We start from the raw sequence: 24,614 nt of genomic DNA, 5'->3' as shown, positions 1-24,614 counted from the left end.
ATCGGTGAGGGCCCGACTGCCGGGACTCCCATCGATCTCGAGATTGAAGGGGCTGCAGGGCTTCTTTAGCGCTGCGGCTCTACAAAGTTTTCCCTGCAGAGTGGCGTTTGCAGCCACTGGCTATGCAGGGAACTGTATCGGAGCCGCATTCACTGCACAGCGGGTGGCCAGGAGTGTTGCCCTGCAGGAAAAAACTGTGAAGAGATCCTAACGCTAAATCAGCTCTTCAACCCCCTTCAATCACATGATCGTGGGGGTGCCGGCAGTCTTATCAGAAAGTGATGGCATATCCTAATGTATGCGATATTGAATTCTTCTGACAGTGTGGCCCATTTCTTGCCCAAATGTGCTAAGTATGGTGAGTTTAAACTTTTACTGGAAGTAATGCAATTTTCTCGGTAAAGACGACCTGTCTGTTCTCCTGACCTGTCTCTTTTAGTGAGTACATTCATCATAAAGCCTAACATATGGATCTCTAGAAACAACTCCATACATAGGTGCATTTCACCTTATAATACTGCCGCACTATTATAGGCCGCTGACTTTGTTGTAATTCCCGAATCTTCACTGCCATCATGTTACTTACATCATACGCTTCGGCAGTAAGTCTACGATGCTGGTTTAGTCATTCCTGTTTACTACCCACATAAGCACCAGGACCCAATGCGGCGTTATGATTTCCTCCATGACCTCTCACTATTTTTATAATTTTGGATGTGCCTAAGAAACTGATGCCTGTTGTAGAAATCATTGTACACAGTGAGCTCTGTTATCTTTGAGTCTGATGTCCCAGTCGGAGCAGTATGTCCCTGAACTGTGGTTTATAGTCTTGTACGTGTGACTGATCAGTTCCACAGAGAAGTATGTGCACCTCAGCTGGCCGGCTTTATCGTATAAGATTAAACAAAAAAAAGTCTGCTTCGAAAACCCACCCCTCCCCTAGAAACCACACCACTGTTGTGAATGGGCTGGGGAGAAAAAAAGCAACTCCTGCTGGTCCATCAACATCCTTTTTATCTGGAATCAAACATTGATGGCCTATCCTTGCTTAGTCATAGCCACCAAAATGACTTTGGCTGTTTGGGTTGTCCCTCAAAGAGAGTCGATCACTGAGATTAATCCTTTTGAAAAAGGGAAACCCCCAAATGCCAGATCCAGGTTGTGTAAGGTGTTGTATGCTGTATGTATAAACCGTTCATCTCTCTCAAATAATTGGTCGAGAAGGGTCTCCTGACTTGCTCTAGGGCACATTTCTGATAAAGAGGTGGTGGAGTAGGCTGTGTGATTCCTTGGCCAATCGATGATTCATTATTTTTAGTCTAGCCTGCCGAATCTGGAGTTTAGACCGGTGGGTTTGTTCAGTGGGTATTGTTGCACCAACTATCAGAGCACTTAGGTCATCTGTCTCTACTAGAGATCTCTCTGTGACCGTCTTTAAGCCATTCGTATGCTAGTGGTCTTCAACCTGTGGCTCTACATTTGCTACGAAACTACAACTCCCAGCAGCTAGAGAGCCACAGGTTAAAGATCAATGCCTTACGCTGCCCAGTTACAAAGCTTCATACCACATGTCCCTCTGAGAAACACGATGTTCTTTGGAACTTCTCCAACTCCTGTAGAATGTGTAGGAAACCTTCTAATTGCTTAACAGATGGGCTCGGCATGTCACCCTCATCTACGACTGATGTAGCCGCCTCAGATTAATTTGTTTTTTCACGGCGTTGAATCATGAGATGACAACTCTGCACAAGAAAGCTTGAAGTGGAAAAGATAGACAGTTAAGTAGATGAAAGTTGGAAAAAAAAATACTCGAGCAGGTGGCAGCAAATCGCCAACCTTTTCACTAAAAAATTCATCTACGTTGGTTAAAGGGGTTGTGCTATAAAACACATGTATCCCCTACCCAAAGGATAGGGGATACATGTGTGATCGCTGGGGGTCCGACCGCAGGGACACCCAGCGATAAGGAGAAGGGGGGGACCGAAAGTCACCCAGAGCGCTACATGAGAGGCTTGGACTTCTGGGTTCTGTGTCCGGCTTATCTGTTTGGCAGCTCCATAGAAATGAATGGGATTCCTCTGCGCATGCGTGACCGGCTCTCCATTCATTTCTATGGAGCTGCCGAACACATAAGCCCGACACGGAACCTGGAAATCCAAGTGTCTCATGTAGCGCTCTGGCTAACTTTCTGTCCCCCGTTCTCCTTATCGCTGGGGGTCCCAGCGGTCAGACCCCCAGCTATCACACATGTATCCCCTATCCTGTGGATAGAGGATATATGTGTTTTATCGCACAACCCAATGTGTTGGCAGATACAAGAGATTCAATAAAACAAGGTCACTTTCTTCTGCAGTCTTTGTATGATCCCAGGTGTATAATGAAGCATATGCCAGCCCGGCAGTCACAAGGTCCATTGTACCCGGGCATAATGTCATATTGCACATATCACATTGAGTTAAAACAACACGGTAGACAAATATTTGTCAACTCCATGAGGCTTAATGGCCAATATAAAATCTGTAACACTGCAGATCGTCATGTCTCGTAAAGGCAAATTTTGGATTAAACTTAATACACAATAAATATTACTTGGTTAGTATTTGTTTGGTCTAAGATGTCTCCAAGGATGTTGATCCAAGAGGCTAAACGTGCCAATGAACTTTATATAGCCGTCGGCTGAAAGCTCTTCCTCCCAACTCAGCAGGGCCGAGCGTCCATGTTTATTTCAATGGCGAGATGGGAATAAGCCTCTGCTAGACACTTCCTGGCAGTGGCTCGTCTCCAGCAAGGATAAAGGATCGGCATGTTGAAATTGAACACACTCGAACCTTTCTTCCCCCAACATCTGCCTTCAGGGGAGAGTTGGGAGACCGCAATACACATTAGACAGTTTGCGGTCCCAGACTAAATCTGCACTCTTGGCTATATCATCTGTGTATGGGCACCCTTAGTGTGTAGTCCCCCCTGCAGATATGGCAGACAGGGCACTGATATTAAGGCAGATTTAGACACTCAATTTTTGCAATGGATTTATTTTTCATGTGATATTATTGTAGGACTACAGAACGATCTGCTTTGTGTCAGGTCACCATTTGGCTTTTTTGAGAAACCCAAGCCCATGATGCCCTACACCCATTATGTTCCACCAGCCTGCTAAATAGAAAGCCATGTTTAAACTGGCATGTGCTGGGCATCCTCCATCAACTTGGTGGTGTTCAAGTCGGTAGCATCAGTGCTGGGGCCAACTTGCCCCATTAGATGCTGCAAAGCATTGCCCCATCAGACATGAAGGCCAAGAGTTGTTCCTCCTTTACTTTCTTCCCGTGAAAGTCTTTGGAAATGTCAATCTGAGATGTCTGTGAATGCGGGGTGACCTTACTGGATGTTGCAGGTGTTGTGAGATCATTTATTAATACTGTCTAAAAGAAAACCTGGTCTTGTTGCAACCAATCCCAGTGCAGCTTTCCTAATAGGACAGAAACATATAAAAATTTGGTGACATTACCAATGAAAATCAATCTGGTTCCCGCTGGTAATATTAGAACAGTCATGACCTGATTGGTTGCTCTGTGCACACGTTTCTGAAAAAATAGTTGCAGGTTTGTATGAGATTTCCCTTTAATGCAAATGATATGCAAATAGTGGAATACTGCACAAGTGTAAGGGTATGTTCACACGCTTAGCAAAAAACATCTGAAAATACAGAGCTGTTTTCAAGGGAAAATATCTCCTGATTTTAAGCCGTTTTTTAATTAACTAGCATTTTTCGTTGCGCTTTTTACGGCCGTTTTTGGAGCTGTTTTTCTATAGAAAATAAGCCGTGTGAACATACCCTAAAGGTCCTTTTTCACTAGTAAACGAGCACTGATCGGCGAAATAGTACGCCGAACGGCACTCATTTAGCTCCGTTTACATGAGCAATCATTGTTCTGTAAGGAGATGAAAAACATCATTCATACCTATACTGTCTGCATCCTTGTCGGCAGCACAGCCCCTATTTAGATAGAGATGTGCTGCAGATGATGATTTTTAAAGTCGCATTTACTGGTCCCTTTTACAGGGGAAGATGATCGGGAATAATTTTTCAGTTTACCTGATTATTGGCCTTCACTCATAGCAGCCAATCCGATTGGTAGCTGCACACTTCCAAGTTTATAGCATGTTCGTAAAATACCCCTCAACTCTTTGTGGCATCATTTAATTATGCCATAATTTGGTCGTAGATTGTTAATGATCGAAACGATTATATAATTGTTTTTTATGCCCCAGACATAATGATAATCAATCTGTTCCGATGATGTGATCGTAGTATTTATTATTGTCCAAGAAAAGGACACTTGAGTCAATGCGAAGACAATATAACGTCCTCTAACATGTTCTCTTACTTCACTTGCGTTTGTGGTGGGAGAATTTTCTTTGGCCCTCAGGTTATGTCTCCGGTCTTTTACACTGTCGGACAGATAGACTGCCCGTGACAAGTATTGATCGAAGATGTAGGAAGTCTATCGGCACTTGTTTACTTTCATTTTCATGTAAAAACGATTGTTGATTCGAACCCCCACTCATAAATTTTACGTTGTTGTCGGCAGCACTTTTCCAATGGGCGTGTTTACACTGGGCAACGATTGGGAATGATGTTCATACGATCGTTCGTACGATCATCGTTCCGTGTAAAAGGACCTTTACAACAATGAGGTCACCATTGAACAGAGCCATGTATTGTGATCACCGCTTGTATTGGACTCCACTTGCTAGTATTAATGATATATTTGTATATAGACAATATGGCACTAGAGGCAATTTGTAAAAACTTAACGCTCCATTATGCATTTTAGTAACGTTGACATTTCAGCCAATTATTCTTGTCATCAAACTGTTGTTCTACCTCCCTCATCTTCTCAGATGGAACAACTCTAGATACCCCAACATGGTGTCCAGAACTTTTGTCACTGTTTTTAGTGCCCCTGGTAATTAGCAAACTGGATAAAAAGAGAAGGAAGGCTCCATAGGGAGATAACAATGGGGCTACCAATTGGTTCCAGTTGGTAACCTTGGGCTCTTGACATTGACACTACTCGCGGGAGACATGCCCCAAAACAGAACCTGAGGCAGGCTGTGACCTTATTTTCACTCGTGACTGTAGAAGTAAATGAGGTTGACAATTGAGGGAAGGTCACTATTTCATTGGTGTGCCCATTCTCTTTAAGATGGATTTTCATTGATAAATAGGTTATGTGCCCACATCGGGTATAGTGGTCGGCTGATTGGACTGTATGTATTTCATGTGAAGTTATTTAATCTAAGAACAGTTGACTGTTCCCAAGAAACAAATGGTCGTTCCTTAATGCCAACTCTACAAATACGGCTGGTTCTTAGGGGAGACTTACATAACAGACTGTTGTCAGCCGAAAGATCGTCTGGCCAATGGATATCCGTCCACATGACCCCCCTCATTAACATTCATATTTGACTCAATGAAACATGCTTGTTCTTTTAATACAACCGCAAGTGGTATCACAAGTTGTCAGTTCTTGTGCCACTTTTCTAGGAAATCAATGGGATCGGCCAGGAAAAATCCATCATGCCCGAGCTATGCCTACCTAATGTTCGTGGGATCCACCACCAAAAATGTATTGTCCATGGGCTGATTAAGTGTTCATACCATAAGTCCGTGCGCCTATTGTAACAAAATAATTGTTTGTAACTGGTCAAAATCTTGGGATTGGTTAAAAAAATTATGTTCATATTTTCTTTGAAGCAAATATTGGTCAGTAATGATAATGACTGTTCACATTGCCATTTTTACAGAAGCCAATATCAGATATGACGTATCACATAGGTGTTTTTTGGTTTAATGGACCGAATAGCACACCATGCTACAGTATTGTGGCCTTCAAATAGAGGAACGGATGACAAGTGTGATGAGTACTTGTACTATTTAGATTCCTTACACACAAGACAGAAAAGCTGCGGAATTTCTGTCCAGTAGCAGCAAAGTGGATGAGATGTGATCAAATCTCATCTACAAGCTTCAGGCAAAAAATCAGCAGAAAACATGTGCAAAAATTGACCAGCAGTTCGGATTCTCAATTTGCATCATGTCCATTTATTTTCTGTAAACACTGCGGAAATTCTGCACCGAAATTTGGCCGCATTTCCGTCACGTGTGCAGGGGGCCCTGGTGGTAATGGGTGGAGAGTTTCCTGTGCGGACCGTGGAGAGTCAATGATTTGTGTAATGGGAGCAGATCAGATCTATGTAATGATGTTATTGGGATCTACTGCCAACATAATATCTGGACTGAAAGGGACTCTCCAAGACACTGTGGGTCGAATTTAAAGATCAGACAAGTTGAACTGGTTTACTGACCTGAATAGCGCGGTCTCCCTGATTCCAGTTATGTTTTTTGTTTTTTTCCTGGACCCTCTGTTCCAGAGATATGGCTCACTGTTATGTTGGCTTCCTCTATGCTAATTTGCTGTAGTTCGCCAACAGGGTGGAGCTAGCTTCCCTGTCTCTGATGCTGTCCAATCAGCGCCAGGCAGCTCAAAGGTAGTTCACGCCCTGTTGGCTAACTACAGGAAATTAGCATAGAGGGAGCCCACACAACAGTGGCCATATCTCTGAAAAGGGGGGAGTCTTTAAAAACAAAAAAATGTCACTGGAATCAGGGAGACAGCGCTATTAAGGTCAGTTAACCAGTTTAACTTACATGACCTAGTGACAGGTTATTTTATTAAAACTGCTGTATGACATTGAAAAGTTCCAAATTATGGCGCACGCCATTTTTGCAACTTTTTCGCAGCCTTTTTTTTTTTTTTAAATTGGATGGGCTTGGCGCAAAGTGGATGGGGCCATACAACCACAAAAATTTACTATAATTTACTCAAGAAATTAGTGGATATTCTAGCAAAAAACAATGTTTCTAGATTTTACTTTCTGGCAGATGGACTGCACGAGATGAGATGAGATGAGATGAGATGAGCGTATGTAGTATGTTCTCTGTAGTAATTCCACCCGTGGAGGTAGCTGTAAGTTCCAGGTACATGCTGCATGTAATTCTCCAGTGGTCAGTACCTCAGACATGCAATCGTTTTTATTACAGAGTGCCGAATAAGTGTGGGCGACTTCCAAGCAACAGGTCCCTATAGCCAATGGGTGGGATGTCCCAATCTTCATGCTTCTGTGGTGATCTGGTTGGGTCACTCGATATAGAGTAGACTGGATGGTGCTATTGATACGAGTAAAGTCACCAGTCCGAACCAACATAGTATCCCTGCTTAAAAACTTCTTCTAGTACTTGAAATATCCATAAAATCAGCAGTCCCCCCTAGACTAGCCAAGTTTTTTGGACCAATTTGTTAGTAGGGTGAAAACTGCGTCACGTAGGAGAGTTGACTAGTACATCCGACCTGATGCTTCACAGAGACATGTTGGAAAACTCTGACTATGGGGCCTCAATGTTTATAAACTGAGGGAGACTCCGGCTCCTGCATGATAACCTTTTAGATCTTGTTCACACGGTGCAGATTTTCTGCATATGTTGCATGTACGTTTTAAGGCAAAACCAGGAATGGAATAGAAAAATCTGTGCGACAAATCTGCACATAATACGCAACACTTTTCTCCAAATCCCCATACTTTTCCATCCTGTCGGCAGCACATCTCGCTGTGCTGCCGACTAGCCACGTTTTATGCGCCATATAAACAAGCCGATGAACGTGCATTTGCTCGACTGAATGATCATTGCTCTGTTTACACGGCGGAGTGATTGTTACTAGTTTCCCAGATCATTGCCCCGTGTAAAAGAGCCTTAAGCTGGTGTTGGGTCAACTACTGGGCACCAATGTCTATACAGGGCCAGGATGGGCCTATTCGCTCCCTAAACGGCAGACCCACAGCCTTATTACCTCACTGCCGAGTCAGTTTTTGGATGGTAACAGGCCTGGTGTGATATTCCTTCAGCTATGATGTTGTTCTTTTAAAGTGACTGGAATCGCCCCTAATCATAACCATAAAATCTCCCCCATCCCGACAGGGGCAAAAAAATAACGGAACAAAACATAGATGGTCATAAACATTGTATAACTATATATATATAATATTTGCCTCTTACACTTTTCTCATTTCCCACCGTTTTTATTTTACACTTTTGATAACAAAAATAAATTTACTTTTATGAATTTACAATGATGCAAAAACGATGCCACATATAAAAAAAGAAACACAATCATTGAAATGCTAAGGACAGCGTCAACAACCTGGGTGACAAACGTTGTAATGGAAACCTACGTCTAGGCGGGTGTGCAAACAAGTCACAGGACAGCAACTCCAACTGGGGGCTCCAGAATAAGCCCCCAAGTTCAGATTTGCAATACATTTTAAGAATTTTGTAATTTTTTTTTTGTTTGGGAAAATACTTGGGTTGATCAAGTTTAACCCGGATTTTGGAAGAATGTTGGGGTATTTCTTAAATGTCAATTCCATAATATGTTATTAGGATTTATTCTATTAACTGCAGGAGTCTGAAAATACAGCGAGGCATGCTGGGAAGTCTGACGTTTTATGGCTCGTACATGTTTTGAGTTGTATGGAGCCGTAAGGGTATGTTCACACGCTTAGCAAAAAACGTCTGAAAATACAGAGCTGTTTTCAAGGGAAAACAGCCTCTGATTTTCAGGCGTTTTTGAAGCTGAAAATGAATTTGGAGCTACTTTTGAGGCTTCTTTTGAGGCGTTCTTCATAGGCTATGTTCACACAGAGTATTTTGGGGGAGGAATATCTGCCTCAAAATTCCATTTGGAACTTTGAGGCAGATATTCCTCTCCCTGCACGCCGATTTTCGCGGCAATTATCGCGCCGTTTTTCGCCCGCGGCCATTGAGCGCCGCGGGCATAAAACAGCGAGATATACGCTTTCTCCTGCCTCCCATTGAAGTCAATGGGAGGTCGGAGGCGGAAGCGCCCGGAGATAGGGCATGTCGCTTCTTTTTCCCGCGAGGCAGTTTTACTGCTCGCGGGAAAAAGACGCCGACGCCTCCCATTGAAATCAATGGGAGGCGTTCTCGGGCCGTTTCTGCCGAGTTTTGCGACGCGGTTTCCGCGTCAAACTCGGCAAAATACCCCGTGTGAACATAGCCATAGTGTTCAATGGAAAATCCGCTCCAAAAAACGCCTCAAGAAGTGACATGCAGCGTCTTTTTACGCTCTGTTTTTTAAAACCGTTTGAACTAAATGCTGTTTTTCCCATTGATTTCAATGGGCAGATGTTTGTGGGCGTTAAGCTTCCGTTTTTTAAGGCGTTTTTCACCGTAAATACCCCGAAATACGCCTGAAACCACTGCGTGTGAACATACCCTAAGGCTGTGTTCACACAGAGTTTTTTGCAGGAGGAAAATTCTGCCTCAAAATTCCGTTTGGGATTTTGTCCTTCCTGCACGTCATTTGCCGCGATTTTCGGCGCGTTTTAGCGGTGTTTATCGGCCGCGGCCATTGAGTGCTACGGGCAAAAAAACTCTGCGAAATACGCTCTCTCTGCCTCCCATTAATGTCAATGGGAGGTCAGAGGCGTAAACGCGCGAAGATAGGGCATGTCCCTTCTTTCTCCTGCGAGGCGGTTTTACCGCTCGTGGGAGAAAACCGCCCCCGCCTCCCATTGAAATCAATAAGAGGCATTTTTGGCCGGTTTTTGAAGAGTTTTGCGGAGCGGTTTCCGCTCCAAAAAGCTTGTCAAAATACTCCGTGTGAACAGGACCTAATACTACTTATCTGCCCTATGACTGTCTATTGTATGCTGGTGGACATTCAGGGCAACGAAAGGGCATTTTATCCCTTCCTCCAAATTTTTATTAAATGTTTTTTTCAACATCTAATAGGATCCTGTTGATGCCCATTATATTATGGAATTGTTATTTAAGTGGCTCCCAATGGGAGGTATACGTTAACACTTAGGGTCTTCGTTCAGAAATAATCAAGTTGAGCACCACTGGTCTACAAAACGACTTTGTATAACAAATTAGAACATTTTTATATTTTGCAATTTTTCATCTTGGTAAAAAAAAACTAATACAAAGTACAGAAAATTAAAACATTTTTGTTTACAAGCAAAGGAAATATTGTCTGCAGAAATGTAAAATAATTAGAAATACACATAATAAAACAAGGCAAACGTGAAACCAATTGCAAAACGGCTTTCATTACCCACCCTAGTAAATTAGTCAAAACTAAATACAGATCGGTCAATTTTTCTTTTAAAAAAACAAAAAAACATAAACAGGCCTGCTGTGATTTTTTTATTTTTTGTCATTTCTCGTGATTTTTGATAATTGTTTTTCATGTCTGTAGTGATTGAGTGAAATAATGTTGCATTTGTGTTTATCATGCTATATGTATACAAGTCAAAAACACATTAAAAAAAAAACACATAATAAAAAAAATAATTCCCCACCAGATAATTTTAATATTTTGTCTTCAGAAGTTTGTGAAAGAAGCAACAACGCACGTTAGGCAGAGATATTATTTCTCCGTTTCATTTCCTGTCATTTTTATTTTTTATATTGTGGGGGGCAAAAAATGGTGATTTAAAAAACAAAAACCCAAAAACCTTACACATTTTTTTTTTAATTATGAGGTTCTATGGGCAACTTACGCCCCTGTATGGCTATACAATGGCAGGTGTCGCAGATTTCCCTCGGAGGTGTACGTGCGTTTATCCTCCCAATGTCTACCTCTGACAAAAAAACACAAGCGTGATGTGAACACAGCCTTACTTGTGATCTCTTGGTCATTTTAAATAGTGGAAAAATTGCTACGCCCTATAATAAATGGTGTTGATGGCCATACAAATGGAAACTGGCCTGTGGTTACAGATCAGACCTCGGACCGCCCTTGTACAGTTACGCCTCTATAAATGCAATGGTTGACCAGATTGCTTTAGACCACCTTAGTGGTGGTTCGGCAGCCATACTGGTCCCACTAAAAAAATATGAACGTATCTGCTGTGTGTTAACAAATAAAGTTATTCAAACTAGCGTGTTGCGACAATGAGTAGAAAAGGGTTCAGTATGGTGCCCTGAAAATATTGGAGAACGTATAGAATTGGTGAATTAATGCTGAAACTAAATTCTAACTAATGTAATATAATGTTTCAAATGCAATACGATGACCCTTTACATGAATCTAGCCGGTCCTGCGCTTTGCAAAATTCACCAGTGACATGCGTTGTTTTCAAGATGTGATATGCTTATCACATTGAATCGCTGCCTGTAGCGACCTTGGCTTCGTGGTGGTCCGAAAGTTTGATTCCTATATTGTCTTAAAGGGGTATTCCCACAAGGTCTTTTGGTAGGTCACAACAGTGGTTGTCCTGAAATTAGGACCCCCATGTATATCTGTAGCACACAGGTCCCAGTCCTTATTTTCAGCACCTTGGTTCTCTATTGTAGATTTCTGTAACTTGTGGCCACTACATATGAAAACCTGGAATTGGGACCTGTGCATCCAAGATATTGATTCCAGGTGCCCACGAATGTGACCTTCACAACATGTCTGGCTGTGGAAATACTCTTTTAGGCCTGATGCACGCGACCATTTCCGTTGATCGGGCCACAAACTACGGATTCTAGTGTCTATATTTTCGTCCGTAATGCCTCCGAGTGGTTTCCATAACCGTTCCGTATGTCCGTATATCCCGGACGTGTTTTTGTTTGCCATCCATATTTCGCTGTCCCCAAAAAAAGAGATGAAGGAAGTTGTCATTCTCTCCCCCCCCCCCCCCGCCCCCTGGAAAACACCCATAGGAAGGTCACATGATCATTCTGAGGGGATTTCACAGGCGTTTCCAACTTATTCACAAAATGCGGACAGCACGCGGATGGCTTCCAAGTGCAGTCTATTATAGACGGTCTGAGACTGCTACAAGGGACAGGGTTAGGACATGTTCTATGATTTACGGGAAAAACTGATCCACAAGAAACACTGCGTGCATGGCCCCTTAGAAATGAATAGGTCAGCGTGCTACCTGCAAAAAATGCAGATCACACACTGTGGAAAAACACTCGTGTGCATGAGGTCTTAAGATGGTCACACAACAATCTGGCCATGTGTGGGGTGACAAGTGTCTCTGATGGACTTCATAAGAAAAAAAAAAAAGACTCCTCATGTGCACGTGTTGTCAGTAAGGCATCTTCCTGTTTATGGTGCCCTTATAAAGACCATATGCAGTCTCTATATCGCTTTACAGCTGCGGTCTCCAACCTGTGCCTCTCCAGCTGACGTCAGAGTACAACTCTCATCATGGGTGTCATGCTGGGAGTTGGCATTTCACAACACCTGGAGACCACTACTTTACAGCATGTAGTTCACAGCCGCCAGCGTAGCAGTCTTCACTATGCCCTGCATGACAAACCGGTTGCTCTATGTGATTAGATTAGCTGGACAAGAGGGCAGTCAGTCCTCATTTAATGAATAAGTGAAATGCCAACGGATACTAATCATATTAGACCTTCCTGCACTAGCGCAACAAACGGATATTTTATCCTAGTCATCTTTTTTTTTTTCTTCCATTAGCTAATGGCGCAAAAGATTAACTCCTACACAACCAAGACTGAAGCAAAATGCTCAAAAATGTGTATTGCAAATTCACATACTGAGTATGATTTTCATTTACAATAGTCAAATCTCATCTAGAACTTTTCTAGCTAGGTCCTAAAGGGAACCTGTCCCCCAGTAATTCTCCACTAAGTTTGGTGTATTGTTAAAAAGCCAGATCAATGCTGAATAAGTGGGCACAATGGTCATCCCTAAACAGCATCGTCGGAATAGTTTTAGCCATTCAGCATGTCACATCATGTTCTTCGCAGACCAGGAAGCAGGAACTTCCTGTTTACGAGGAGTCTGGAGGGTGGGGCTAACTTCTTGATCCTGATTGGTACATTGGTGGCCATTTAGTACAAGCTATTTCCCCCACTAGTTCATCTATGAGATGCTTGTCCCGTGATCAGTTATAATAAATTCTTAATCCTAATCATTTGGTATACGGGTAGATTATGCATAGAAGCTGCTATATTTTCTGATATAGTCTGTGAGCTTATAATATATCAGTGATTATAGGGTACAAATTATAATAAATGTTAGAATTTCATGGGCAAAAAATATAATTTTATTCAGGAGTAGAGCAGGAAATTATGTTTAAGGCCAAAAGTCATGTATATGAAGCTGATCCAGGCAGCAACAAAAAACCTCTACAATGAGGATAGTAACTAATACAGTCATAGTGTAAACATCTACTCCCTCTGTGGTGACCTCAAACCTGCATAGTCTATCTCCTCCACCATATAGTCATTGACCAAGTCTATACCTGTCCATAGATAGAAGTGCTGTGGCTTATCGCCTCCTGACCCTTCCATTAACATAGATATTCGGCTCTGCCGAATGTTCATGTTGCTTCTATGGAGGGTGAAGAGTTAATGACTACCAGACATTGACACCAAACCTCAGGGAAAACAATAGCGGATCAACCCAAAAAATCCTAAGAGAGGCCGGTGCCTATAGATTGTTGCCAGGTCCCTCTGAAACTGGTGGGATCTACCATCAGTAAAACAAATATTTGGGCAGCATAAATATAAAACCATGAAGTCATGAAAATAAGGAGCCGGGTGAGTAGAAGGCATTATATTCAGTATTCGTTCATCTACCGCAACCTCCTCACCAGATCTGTGTGGGGTTGAGCCGAGGATCGTCCTATTACTGAAAGTTCCGCTCAAATGTAGGACAGACCATAGGGGGGGATAATGGGATGATGCTCCCCCATAATACTCATTGGGTTTGACTTGCCTATAATTTTATAAAGAAGTTTTTATCTATTTAAAAAAATAAATATTAATTTGATGTATTCTGGACTCCTCGGCTCACCACCGTCAGCTCAGCAAAAACCGTTAAAGGCAATCCAATCCACAAGCTGGTATATACTTATATTTCTGCGCAGGATGTTTTTTATTTTCATTTTTTCTGCATAATTTCTGGCCTCTGCCAAAATGCGGTCATGCCCACAATTTGCTATTTGTCCTGTGAGGAGATTAGCATTTCTGGGTAAGACGGACAGGAGGACTCTGGGAAGATACAAGGTCTGCTACTTGTAATACTGGGCAAGCAGCGGTGCATTCACAGTCAAAGTGGCGTTCTATGCATATTATTACACGGTCATATGCTGTATATAGAGACATAGGATTAGAGTGCCTTTAAACCAATAAACCTTTATAATGCAGCAAATATTACCAGGTCCTACAAAGCTTTCATCCTCATATGATATAGTTTCAAAATTAACCCAAACACTATGCTCATCACCACATTCTTCCTCACGTCATACTGTTAGGTGCAAATCCATACTCAAGGAAGTCGACAAACTGATCATCTTTGGGTTAAAATATCCGGCTTTAACCATCTTCTAGAATAAGGCATTGGTGGGGGCCACGAGCTGGGACCTTCATAGATTTCTAGATCATCTTTGACTGGACGCCTTGTCCCTTCGGGTCTGAAGGGAGATTTTCTTATCTTGGAAAGGCCACACTTCCATCGATGGAAGGAAAATGGAACTGGACTGCGCATAATGGAGCTTTCTCCCTAAAGAGTTTCGGACAGACAAAACTCTCTAAACTCCGAGCAGAAGGGGCCAGTTTCTAGAGATTGTTGAGGGTCTCGGCTCATGAACCCCCACAAATAACATGCCGGAGGATAAATCACAACCAATGCATAACTTGTCATTAAAACTCATCTCTGCTAGTAGAGGGTACACAATGGAGAGTTGAGCCCTGGCTTATGACCTCACAACCCCCCCATTCAGGGAGAGTTTGGTCTAGAACATCACCACCCTCATTCCCTTTCCAGGACAGGCTCTCTTGTAGCAATATATATTTTATAGGGGAGATGTAGTACTGCCGACGTTCACATCACCCAATGGGGCCAACCTGAGCTATCCCCTGTCCATGGGTCCATTGTAACTGCTGAAGCACTCACACCCTTGTATAGTAGCAAATATGCATATGTACAAATAATTATGAATCCTGGGAAAACTCTGGTCCTTGTATAGTCAAGATTTGTTAAATTCTGCCTTTAAAATGACACCAATAGCCAGGATGTTGAGCACCGATATGATTGGCTGGACACATGATTGAACCGTTGGACTACAATGTATGATAGAAGTTGCATTTGAAGTTTTTCCTGCTCCTTCAGTACTTGAAGGCTATCACCTACCATTGATTGTACCCTGGTTGGTAGCTACAAGTTGCTTAGAAATGTTTTATTGTGTACACCTTGCCCCATACTAAGTTTTTGTTTTGTTTTTTAAGCATTGTCCATAAAATAATGCAATTTGGCTTTAGCCTTAGTGCCATTTTTGAAACTCTTGGCTCCAGTCATGGCATATTGTACACCAACACTGTATGTCCCTGTGCCGATAGAACCGGTATGCTTCCATATTGTCCTCAATCCAACTGTATGAACTCAAGGAGGAGAGTATGGTCCTCAGGCAAACTGCTATAAAAGCCATCTTTAGTCCAGAGAGAAGGACGTGCCTATTCATTTGGGCGTTATTTGGTGGCCAAGCCAAACGTTTGCTATACATGAAGGTATCCTGGAGCACTGGCTGTCGTTTTAAGACAACAGATGTCATTGTCCTTGATGAGTACGAAGGTTTCCTTGGTTCAGAAGTATCATTGCATCCATCGTAATTGCTTTGTTTTTTGCACCCTAAACCTTTGGATTATTATACATAACTGAAGCAGCAAAATGAAGATCTCAATTCACAAACTGATTGTCTCCAACACAATCTCCAGAAGTCTCTTCTCTCTTCATGTATATGTATATATATACACATACCTTTTTATATATAATATATATTTTATCGGCTTCTTTAAATCCAAAGAAACAATGGTAAAATGTAGTAAGATTTGTCATCAAACGAAGGAGGAAAATCCAGCGATTGGGGCGCGGGATGAAGGGGCGAGACTGCTGGGGGGCCGGTATAGGGGGTTTTGCTCGGTTGGAAGGCTCGGAGGCTGCTGAGGGGTTGGAGTCCGGCTGGATTTGGCTCTATACAGGCTGCCTTGTTGACTGCTGTTGCTGTTGGGTATAATACAGTGTTCAGAGTCCTCGGGCTCGTCTGTATAATTGTAAGCATGCACCCTGGAAATGCCCTTCTGCTGACGTCGCCAGGAGTTGTAATAAGTGGGGTCACTGATGTAATGGTTGACAAAGGAATGAGTTTTCTGCTGGTTCTGGTCAACTTCATATTCACTGTCACTCCCCTGCATCGAATAAAAAGCAAAAGTAACAATAGGTTAGCACATCAGATCCAGCTATTCCTGCTACCAAATACCATGCCCTGCAGGTCTCCACTTCTGTCATGTTATTAAAATTCTATTCCAAATCTGTTTTTATCTAAGGTGACCTTCAATTTTTCCAATGCCAGTCATAAACCATCTAAATAAAACCAGAATTAAAGTGTAAAACGTGGTGACTGGTCGTGTGTTCCATGTACATGTGAGGACTGGAATAGAGCCGGACTAGCTGGAGTGAACACGGCGGGTGCAGAGCTGGTATCAATACGATTAATCATGAGTGTGATCACAAGCAGATACCTGCACACAACCCTGGGCAGCAATCCAAAACCTCCCTGCTGCCCACAAGCTGCAGACCAGGGATTTAACCCCGTGTAAGGGATTCTGTAAGCTGCTGCCTATTTGCCTTGGAGAAGGTGCGGTTTGTTTACCCCGTCAGCTAGTAGAGAATAGTGGCGTTCCCATAGTAATGGCATTTTACGCTGGCAGAACACAGAGGCCTAGTAGCCCTGATAGGTGGCCAACAGTGCCCTATGTCTAATACATCACGTTATCCGTACGGGTGAAGGGCCCTGTTAGGAATATGGAAATCTGTTCCTCTAAACTGCTGGGTCTGGTTAGATTTCGTCTAATAGAATAATTTTCTGGTGGATTTGCTCCACCTGTAATCCAGAAACTAGAGAGCAGTCTCATAACTGGATTAATAGCATTAGTGAACTAGCAGAATTGCCTTGAATTATACATACGGCTGGAAATCCCATGGCACAACTCTTGGTGTAGCAAAGTTATTTGGTTTAGAACACCCTATTAGGGAATTCTGAGTTAATAGTGGGTGTCCCCTGTTTAGGACCCTCATTTATTACCAAGGGAGGCTTCTCTTTCTCCCGGGAGGAACCAAAATGTCAGAGTTTTACGTAGACGGCGTAATAATTTAAATGGGCACTATGTAATGCTTCATTTCCCCTGTGGTGGCGCTGCATGGATCACTGCTGATCACTTGAGGTTTTAGCGGCGGAAGACCCTGTGTAATTGTGGACAACCCCTTTAAACTCCTTGGCCTGGCTGCAAAAGCTGTAGCATGATCCATTAGCTCAATGTGTATGAAGTCATGTGCCATTGCAGATTCTGCCTGAAGTTAAAATACTTTAGATGCAAATGTCGCCTCCAAAAAAAGGTTATGCACCCCTGATCTATATTCATAACCTGTCTGTGTACCACGATAGACTTTACTGTGGAGCTATCATAATATATCAATGTGTTCTACATTTTTTCACTTTATGTGCTGCTGTACTTTTAAGTGGCAGAGGGCCCAGCGGGTCCCCAGAAATAGGGGTGTTGTGTGACTGGAACCGTTACAGCCGCTATTGCTACAACACTGTCTAACAATGATTTGAGCTGTGTGGACTGTGCAGCGATCATAGGTCAGACTATAGTATCTGACTCCAGAAAAACAAGACCAGCGCCAGACTTCTTTTCTTACTGATATTTACTTTGGAACGAGGAGATTATGACTCCAGTCCAGTCCAGGGCTGAGGAGCCTCACACTGGGGGGAAATATTCTCTACTGACTAGCAATGTATGTATAGATCATTTTGAAGCACCAAGTCCACAATAAATGGATACTGGACGTCCCGATTTTGCGCAAGCGCCGTCTTTTTTTTATTTTTTATGCCTTGATTTTACATGAATCTGATCGAAAGAGCTACACAAAAACACCACATGTAATTAAATCCTTAGGGTATGTTCCCACAGGTCGGATATAAAAGTATGCAGCGTATCCGACCTACAACCTGCAGGGAATTCCGGCCCAAAAAACGCACCAAACCGTGGTGCAGATTTTCAACACAGAATTCCATTGAGGAAATTCTGAAGCGTTTGCGCTACGTGTGAACCCAGCCTAAGACCATGTGCAAAGTTGAGTTGGTCATGTGAGAAGTTGTTGTTTCTGATGTCGTATTTTTGGGGCAGGGTGGACAGTATGTGGCACGTAAACGCTGCCCTCGAGGCTATTCACCTATATGGAGGGCACAATGTGCTGAGTTTCTCAATAGCCTGAGGCATATTATTTTTATAGCCAGGTATAGATTTCCAACGTGAAAGAAGAGTCCAAGTTACCTCCAAATAAAGTTTTCACTGCTTTGTTCCGAGCAAATAACAGCGACATCTCAGCGTGCAGCCTATACAGCTTGAGGAAGGCTTGCGTGCCGAAACATTGCAGGTATTCTCACTTTACGACGGTTTCCCTTGTACCACACATCCGCTCTCCACAGTGGTCAATGACAGGAGAGCGGTGCTCCTGGGCTGCGTGTTGTGGAGATGGTAACATGGGTCTGCACAGGGTCTTACAGGTGGGTGAATATGACATACAGTACATGTGTTTTTGATACAGGAAATAACTTTCAGCATTTTTACATTTTGCCTGTCAGAAGTTCATACAGCGGGTAAGTAAATACATGTAAATACCAGGTGTATGTACAACATTTACTGACAAGTAAAAAGCAGGTCATTGTTTTTTACTAGACATCCGCAGGCAAAATAATTCCAGTGGAGCACTCTGCAGCACTGAATCGGTTAAAGTCAACCTTACTGGATTAAGAGACCTGTTTTAGTTTTTTCTGTCTCTTTGTATTCGGCTCTCAGGTGAGACGATCACATCCTCCAGCGCCCCAGAGAAATATTCCAGTGACAGCTGCTTGTAGACTGCAGTTTTTCTCACTCGTACGATTTCCCGGGTCACTTTTTGCTTATTGTCTGTGGTGTATCTAAGGCCCGGACACACCCTGTACAATGTGCGCTGATTCCAGGGAGACTCCCTTTAACCTCAAAAGATTGCCTTTCACTGTGACAATTACGGTCATTGTGTCGTGGCTGAAATCAATATGTTCTATCTGGAGCAGTGTGTTCTGCATTTCTGGCTTGTCACAATCTCGCCATTATCTTACCTCCACTCCACTGACATTTTGCATTTAGAATTGGTACAGAGGGATTTGGGAAAGCTGGAGGTTCGGGCATATGAAGTTTAATGTGGATAAATGTAAGGCTCTGCATGTGGGCCGAGGAAACAGATTCTACAATTATGTGTTAAATGGTAAAACATTGGGTAAAACTATCACTGAAAAAGATTTGGGGATATTGGTGGACAGTACATTTACCTTTACCAACCAGTGCCAGGCAGCTGCTGCCAAGGCAAATAAAATCATGGGATTCATCAAAAGAGGCATAGATGCTCATGACAAGAACATAGTTTTGGCTGAACTAGAACAGGTGCAAAGAAGGGCGACTAAGGGAATGGGAGGATTGCAGTACCAAGAAAGGCGATCAAACCTGGAGCTATTCAGTTTAGAAAAAAAGATGGCTTAGGGGCGATCTAATTACATTGTACAAATATATAATTGGACAGTACAGAGATCTTTCTAATAATCTTTTTACACCTAGGCCTGTAACCAGGACAAGGGGGCATCCTCTACGTTTAGAGGAAAAAATGTTTCACCACCGTCACAGACAGGGATTCTTTACTGTAAGAGCAGTGAGATTATTGAACTCTCTGCCACGGGATGTTGTGGTGGTTGATTCTTGATGGTTGAACCTTGCTGCCTTTCTTGAAGAATATAATATTACAGGTTATGAGTACTAGATTCTGGAGATGGGATGTTAATCCAGGTATTAATTCTGAGCCGTGGAGGAATTTTTTTCCCTAATGAGGCAATTGGCATCCACCTCATGGGGTTTTTGCCTTCATCTGGATCAACACGGTGGGATTTTAGGTTGGACTTGGTGGACCGGTGTCTTTTTATCAACTACGTAACTACCGTATATGATATAATGAAGTTGTATTTGTGGCTACAGGACCTGGAGGGGTGTACAATGCGTAGGTCACACCCAGTCAAGGCCAGAGAGGGAAATCTGTTACATTAATGACCCGATCACATGGAGTCATTATGAGGCTGTGTATTTTTACCAACTGTGTTGTGAGAATACAACGTGTGGTGTGAACAGAGCCTAGAGCGGGCCATGCACATGAAATAAGTCAGCCAAATATTAATGTCTCCCGACTCTTCTATAAACATGCACAATCTGCTTTGTCAGAGCTTGCATGTTTATAATCAATGGGAAGAGGGGAATAAGCCGCTGCCTGCCACCTATTCTCTCTCGTAGGAACAAAGGATCGGCATGTTGAAATCCAACATCCCGATATTGTCAGGAGATATCCATACAGATCATCCGACGCTCCCACCGTAATGTATATGTGCAGCTTTAGGGTATGTTGACACTGGCGTTAACACTGCGGTATTTCCACCCAGATTTTCTGTGCAGAAATTATGCAGCATTTTTTCAGGACAATCTGATATGCTGCAGATTGAGAATTCGTACCGCAGGTCCATTTCCGTACTCCTTTTCCGCTGATTTTTTTTTACGTTGCGTGCTACTTTGAGGCTACTATTTTACACTGTGGGATTTCTGCACAGTCGGAAATGCTGCAGTGTTTACATTACGTGTGAATTTACCCTGGAGTTGACATTTTCCCTATTGTAACAATAGAACAGATTTACTACTGTGTCTGGGTCTAGAATGTGTTGAAAAATGCGCCAAATTTTGACATTTGCACCTCATTAGACACTTTTTAAAAGTACCTTAGGGGGTTTGGCTTACCAGTAAGGGGTGTGGTTTAAAATGCACTAAAAAAAATAAAATAAAAATATACTGGCACAAGATAAGCCCAATCAAAGGTGGTCTAAGGAAGAGAATAGTGTCTAACAGGTCAAGCAAGATGCGCCAAAATGATCATATAGCACACACCACCGTGATAGACCAGGCAGTTACAAAATGCGCCAAATTTAAGTTTACGTGGTCTAACTATCAGACAGCAATAGTATATGATGGCGGATGTGTCAAGTGTCAGACTGTGATTCAAGGGAATCGTTCACATCTTCTCAAAAATATCTGCGTCAACACGTTTTGTACAATCCTCCCCAATCGTCGTAATAATAGGATCACATAATCCTTGTCATGTAAACACCATTAATAGTCCTGTCTGGTTAGAAATTCTGGGGTCTCTGTTTCCCTTCTATAAAGCAAATCGGGATAATGTAATAGTATAAATATTTATAGTATGAAGACAGGGGAGGAGGTTATATAGGGAAATTCGCTTTAAATCATCTATTCGCCATCTGCCATAATACAGCTGGATAGTTGAGGACAAGCTGAGCCGCCTGTGGAGGTGTCTATCACTTTACCAAGCATGGTTACCGCTCTCACCTGTGAGTCCGATACCTCGGAGGGCTTTTCAGTCAGGCTGCCGCTCTCAGTTGGAATCAAGTCGTTGTACTTGGCGACGTCCTCATCTGAATAATGAAGGCTCCCAGGACTGGGACGTGGTGGAGACCTGGAAGAAGGAAGAAGAAGAGTCCATTAACATGAGAAAACACAGAATATATATGATATTTGTTTCTCTGAAAAAAATTCTTCTCATCCCAATATCACCCAATAGTCCAGAACTTCTGCTGATCTGGCAAAGTAGCAGTGCTGGGCCATTAAGATCGTACGATTTGGATGATGTACTATTGGAATGGTGGATTTATATTCAGAAATCTGTTTATCAAGTTACAAAAGCTGCATAATTCTGTAGTCCGGCAGTGAAGCTGAGATGTCCGACCTTCTATGTACAGCTGGCTGCGTGCTGTTGCTCTTTGGTATCAGTTATGTCCCGGATTGGCTCTTTGCGATGCAGAATACCTGGCAGGTAGCCAGGAAAGTCTTTCCCTACAATCCCAGCTTTATCATAAGGTTGTCGAGTTCTGTGTAAATCAGTTTCCATGTCTGAGACATTTATAGAAAACTTTATGAACGTTGGTTTGAAGCGTCAACGTAAAAGCTGCAAATATATGAAATACAGTTCTGAAATCCACGACATTACTCCTGTTCCTACAGAAACCCAGTAATGGAATCTGATTGGTTGCCATTCCCCTAGTTTTGATAGATCGGCCCCATTGTTGTAACATGAGCCGAGATTTTTATGGTGAGCGTTGAACGGCACAGAAGAGGTTTGGATGATTTAGGAATTATTTTGGGTTGACGCCACCTTTACCTTATGGGAGATCAGAAGGTTATGGTGCAAAATGGCCTCTCTAATGGAGGTGCAGAATTGTTGTAGCAGTTGGTTAAAGGGAGGACTTTTTTTTTGGGCCTCGTCCTCCTATACCTTTTTTGCAAAGTTTTTTTAAGCAGATGCAGCGAGAGGGTCCAGATCACATACTACCACTCCTACTGGACTGCAAAGAAAAAGACTGCTGGTCCCCAGTGCTGGTGTGACGCTTTTTGTGCTGGTCGGACCTAATGGTTTTTTCTGCCACTTTTCTAAGTAATAAAAAAAGTGGTGGAAAATCTTCGTAAATGACGCAGAGTTTGCTTTACCGCGAAACTTCTACTTTCATCAATAAAAAGGAAAACCAACAACGATGAGTGGCTCTTTCTCCTTCCACTATCATACGGACTGTATTTCGGAGATGAGCAACGTCCCGGTTCTGTCACAGAGCCCATTTCTGTTTGCTATCTGACATTTCTGAGCAGTGCCGATGTATACCTCTTAATTTTTTAACTTTGCTAGATGAGTCGCTCTGAAGACCACCCACAGGGAATAAATAAATATGAAATTTGGTCAAAATATTTAATTTTACTATTTACCTGTGCTAGAAAACGGTGATAAATCGGCAAAGTCAGGGAGTCGGATAATTCTACAAGGTGCAGATTATAATAAATTGATGTGAAAAATATTTTAGTAATTATTATTCACAATTTCCTCTCATTGCTATCCCTCTACCCACTCAAGTATATTGTTCTGTTGTGAAGACCCATTTGCTAATTTGCTCCATTAACTTTTCCTGCCCGTCCCCATGCCAGCCCGTAACACTCTACAATACGTCTCTTCCCTCCTTACAAGAGCTGCTTATACTGTTCTGTCCTTAACAGAGCAGCCTTTGTGATTCATCCAGCAGGAGGACTCCATGAACATTGCCAGATCGAGACGTGAATATCAAGAGACAGAAACAACTTTTTTAAAACCAGCCGCACCCTGTGCCAACCACTTCACTGCAAAGTGGAGCCTCTTGGCTCTGAAACCAACATACTAGAAAAGAGAAGCGGAAAACTTCTCTGGGTGCAAAAAACGAACAGTCCTAAAATGCTTTCTAATATTTCCAATACCAATTTCAGAGCAGAATTCACGGCAAATGTTCTCACAAATGTTTCCTCTTTTTATATCCCATCCCCCACTTAAATGCTTCGGTACTTGGGGTACCTGAACAGAGGACACCCACAACGATCTGATTCCTTTCACATGTGACTACTGATTGTCCGGTGACCACCAATAGCTTATCCTATGGAGGGTGGTTGACACTATTGTAAGGATCTTTGTCAAGTCACTACAGGACCAAGCTGGCCATACGTTTCAGACTGGTGTCAGCCGACAGCTATTCATCCTGACCGCCCCCCATACACATGCACTCTCGGCCAACCATGCCTGTATTCTCTATAGGGAGAGGGAGTAAAATCGATGCCCGACTCCTCTGGCAGTCACTTATCTCCTTGCAAACCATAGGATCAGGCATGTTAGAATCCAACATGCCCAACCCTGTTCTCCTCTGACATTTGCCGTTGGGACACCGCCATAAAGATTAGGTGGTCGGCTGGTCCCGTCTATTTTGGCTAGTTCAGCCGACATAAACTTAATGTGTGTGACCACCTTTACTGCAGGCATGGTTCAACTTCAGTATAGATGCAGGTCCACTAGCCACCCACACACCTATACATCACAATTATAGGACCTATTGTAAGTTAATGCCCTTTTACACTGGGCAATTATCTGGCAGACAAGCGTTCATAGAACTTTGATTGCCGATAATTGCCCTGTGTACACAGGGCAGCAATCGGCACATGACCGAGCAAACGCTGGATCATCTGCTGATCGTATAGTTTTAAAAAAAGTAAATTATCGTTGCCGGCAGCACATCTCCCTGTGTAAATCGTAAGACGCGCTGCCGACATGATGATCATAAATGGGGATGAGCAATCGGAGTAACAACCGCTCGTCTCGATCGGTGCTTGCTGCACCGGCCAATTATCGATAGGAGCTTTACTCGTCACTTGCTGCAGCGATCCATTGATTACCCCGGGGAAATTGGGTTTAAGAAGAACGAACAAGCAAAAAAGACACATCATGACACTGACCGTAGGAAGCGTCTCACCAACACCAATGTAAGTGCAGCTATCTGAAGACTAGCTTATG

The 24,614-nt window shown here is 42.8% G+C and overlaps 1 protein-coding gene and 1 long non-coding RNA gene across 7 annotated transcripts in view; one reads left to right on the top strand and one right to left on the bottom strand.

Annotated features, from left to right (window-relative positions):
• LOC142665777 (uncharacterized) overlaps positions 1-24,614 on the top strand; it is a 179,946-nt gene that overhangs the window by 62,760 nt on the left and 92,572 nt on the right. The gene's annotated exons all lie outside the window — the stretch shown is intronic.
• The window catches only part of SDK2 (sidekick cell adhesion molecule 2), a 503,279-nt gene continuing 491,800 nt past the window's right edge, over positions 13,136-24,614 (bottom strand). For all 6 annotated transcript variants that reach the window (XM_075845537.1, XM_075845538.1, XM_075845539.1 and 3 more), the window contains 2 exons: positions 21,590-21,716; positions 13,136-16,300 (listed from right to left, as the gene is read on the bottom strand). In XM_075845537.1, the coding sequence (XP_075701652.1) occupies positions 15,950-16,300; positions 21,590-21,716 (478 nt within the window). In that variant the 3' untranslated portion in view covers positions 13,136-15,949. The remainder of the gene's footprint in view (positions 16,301-21,589; positions 21,717-24,614) is intronic.

This window comes from Rhinoderma darwinii, chromosome 13, assembly GCF_050947455.1.
Source record: "Rhinoderma darwinii isolate aRhiDar2 chromosome 13, aRhiDar2.hap1, whole genome shotgun sequence".
Taxonomy (NCBI): domain Eukaryota; kingdom Metazoa; phylum Chordata; class Amphibia; order Anura; family Rhinodermatidae; genus Rhinoderma; species Rhinoderma darwinii.
The sequence above is the reverse complement of the archived record's forward strand: the minus strand, read 5'-3'. Positions and strand labels throughout refer to the sequence as shown.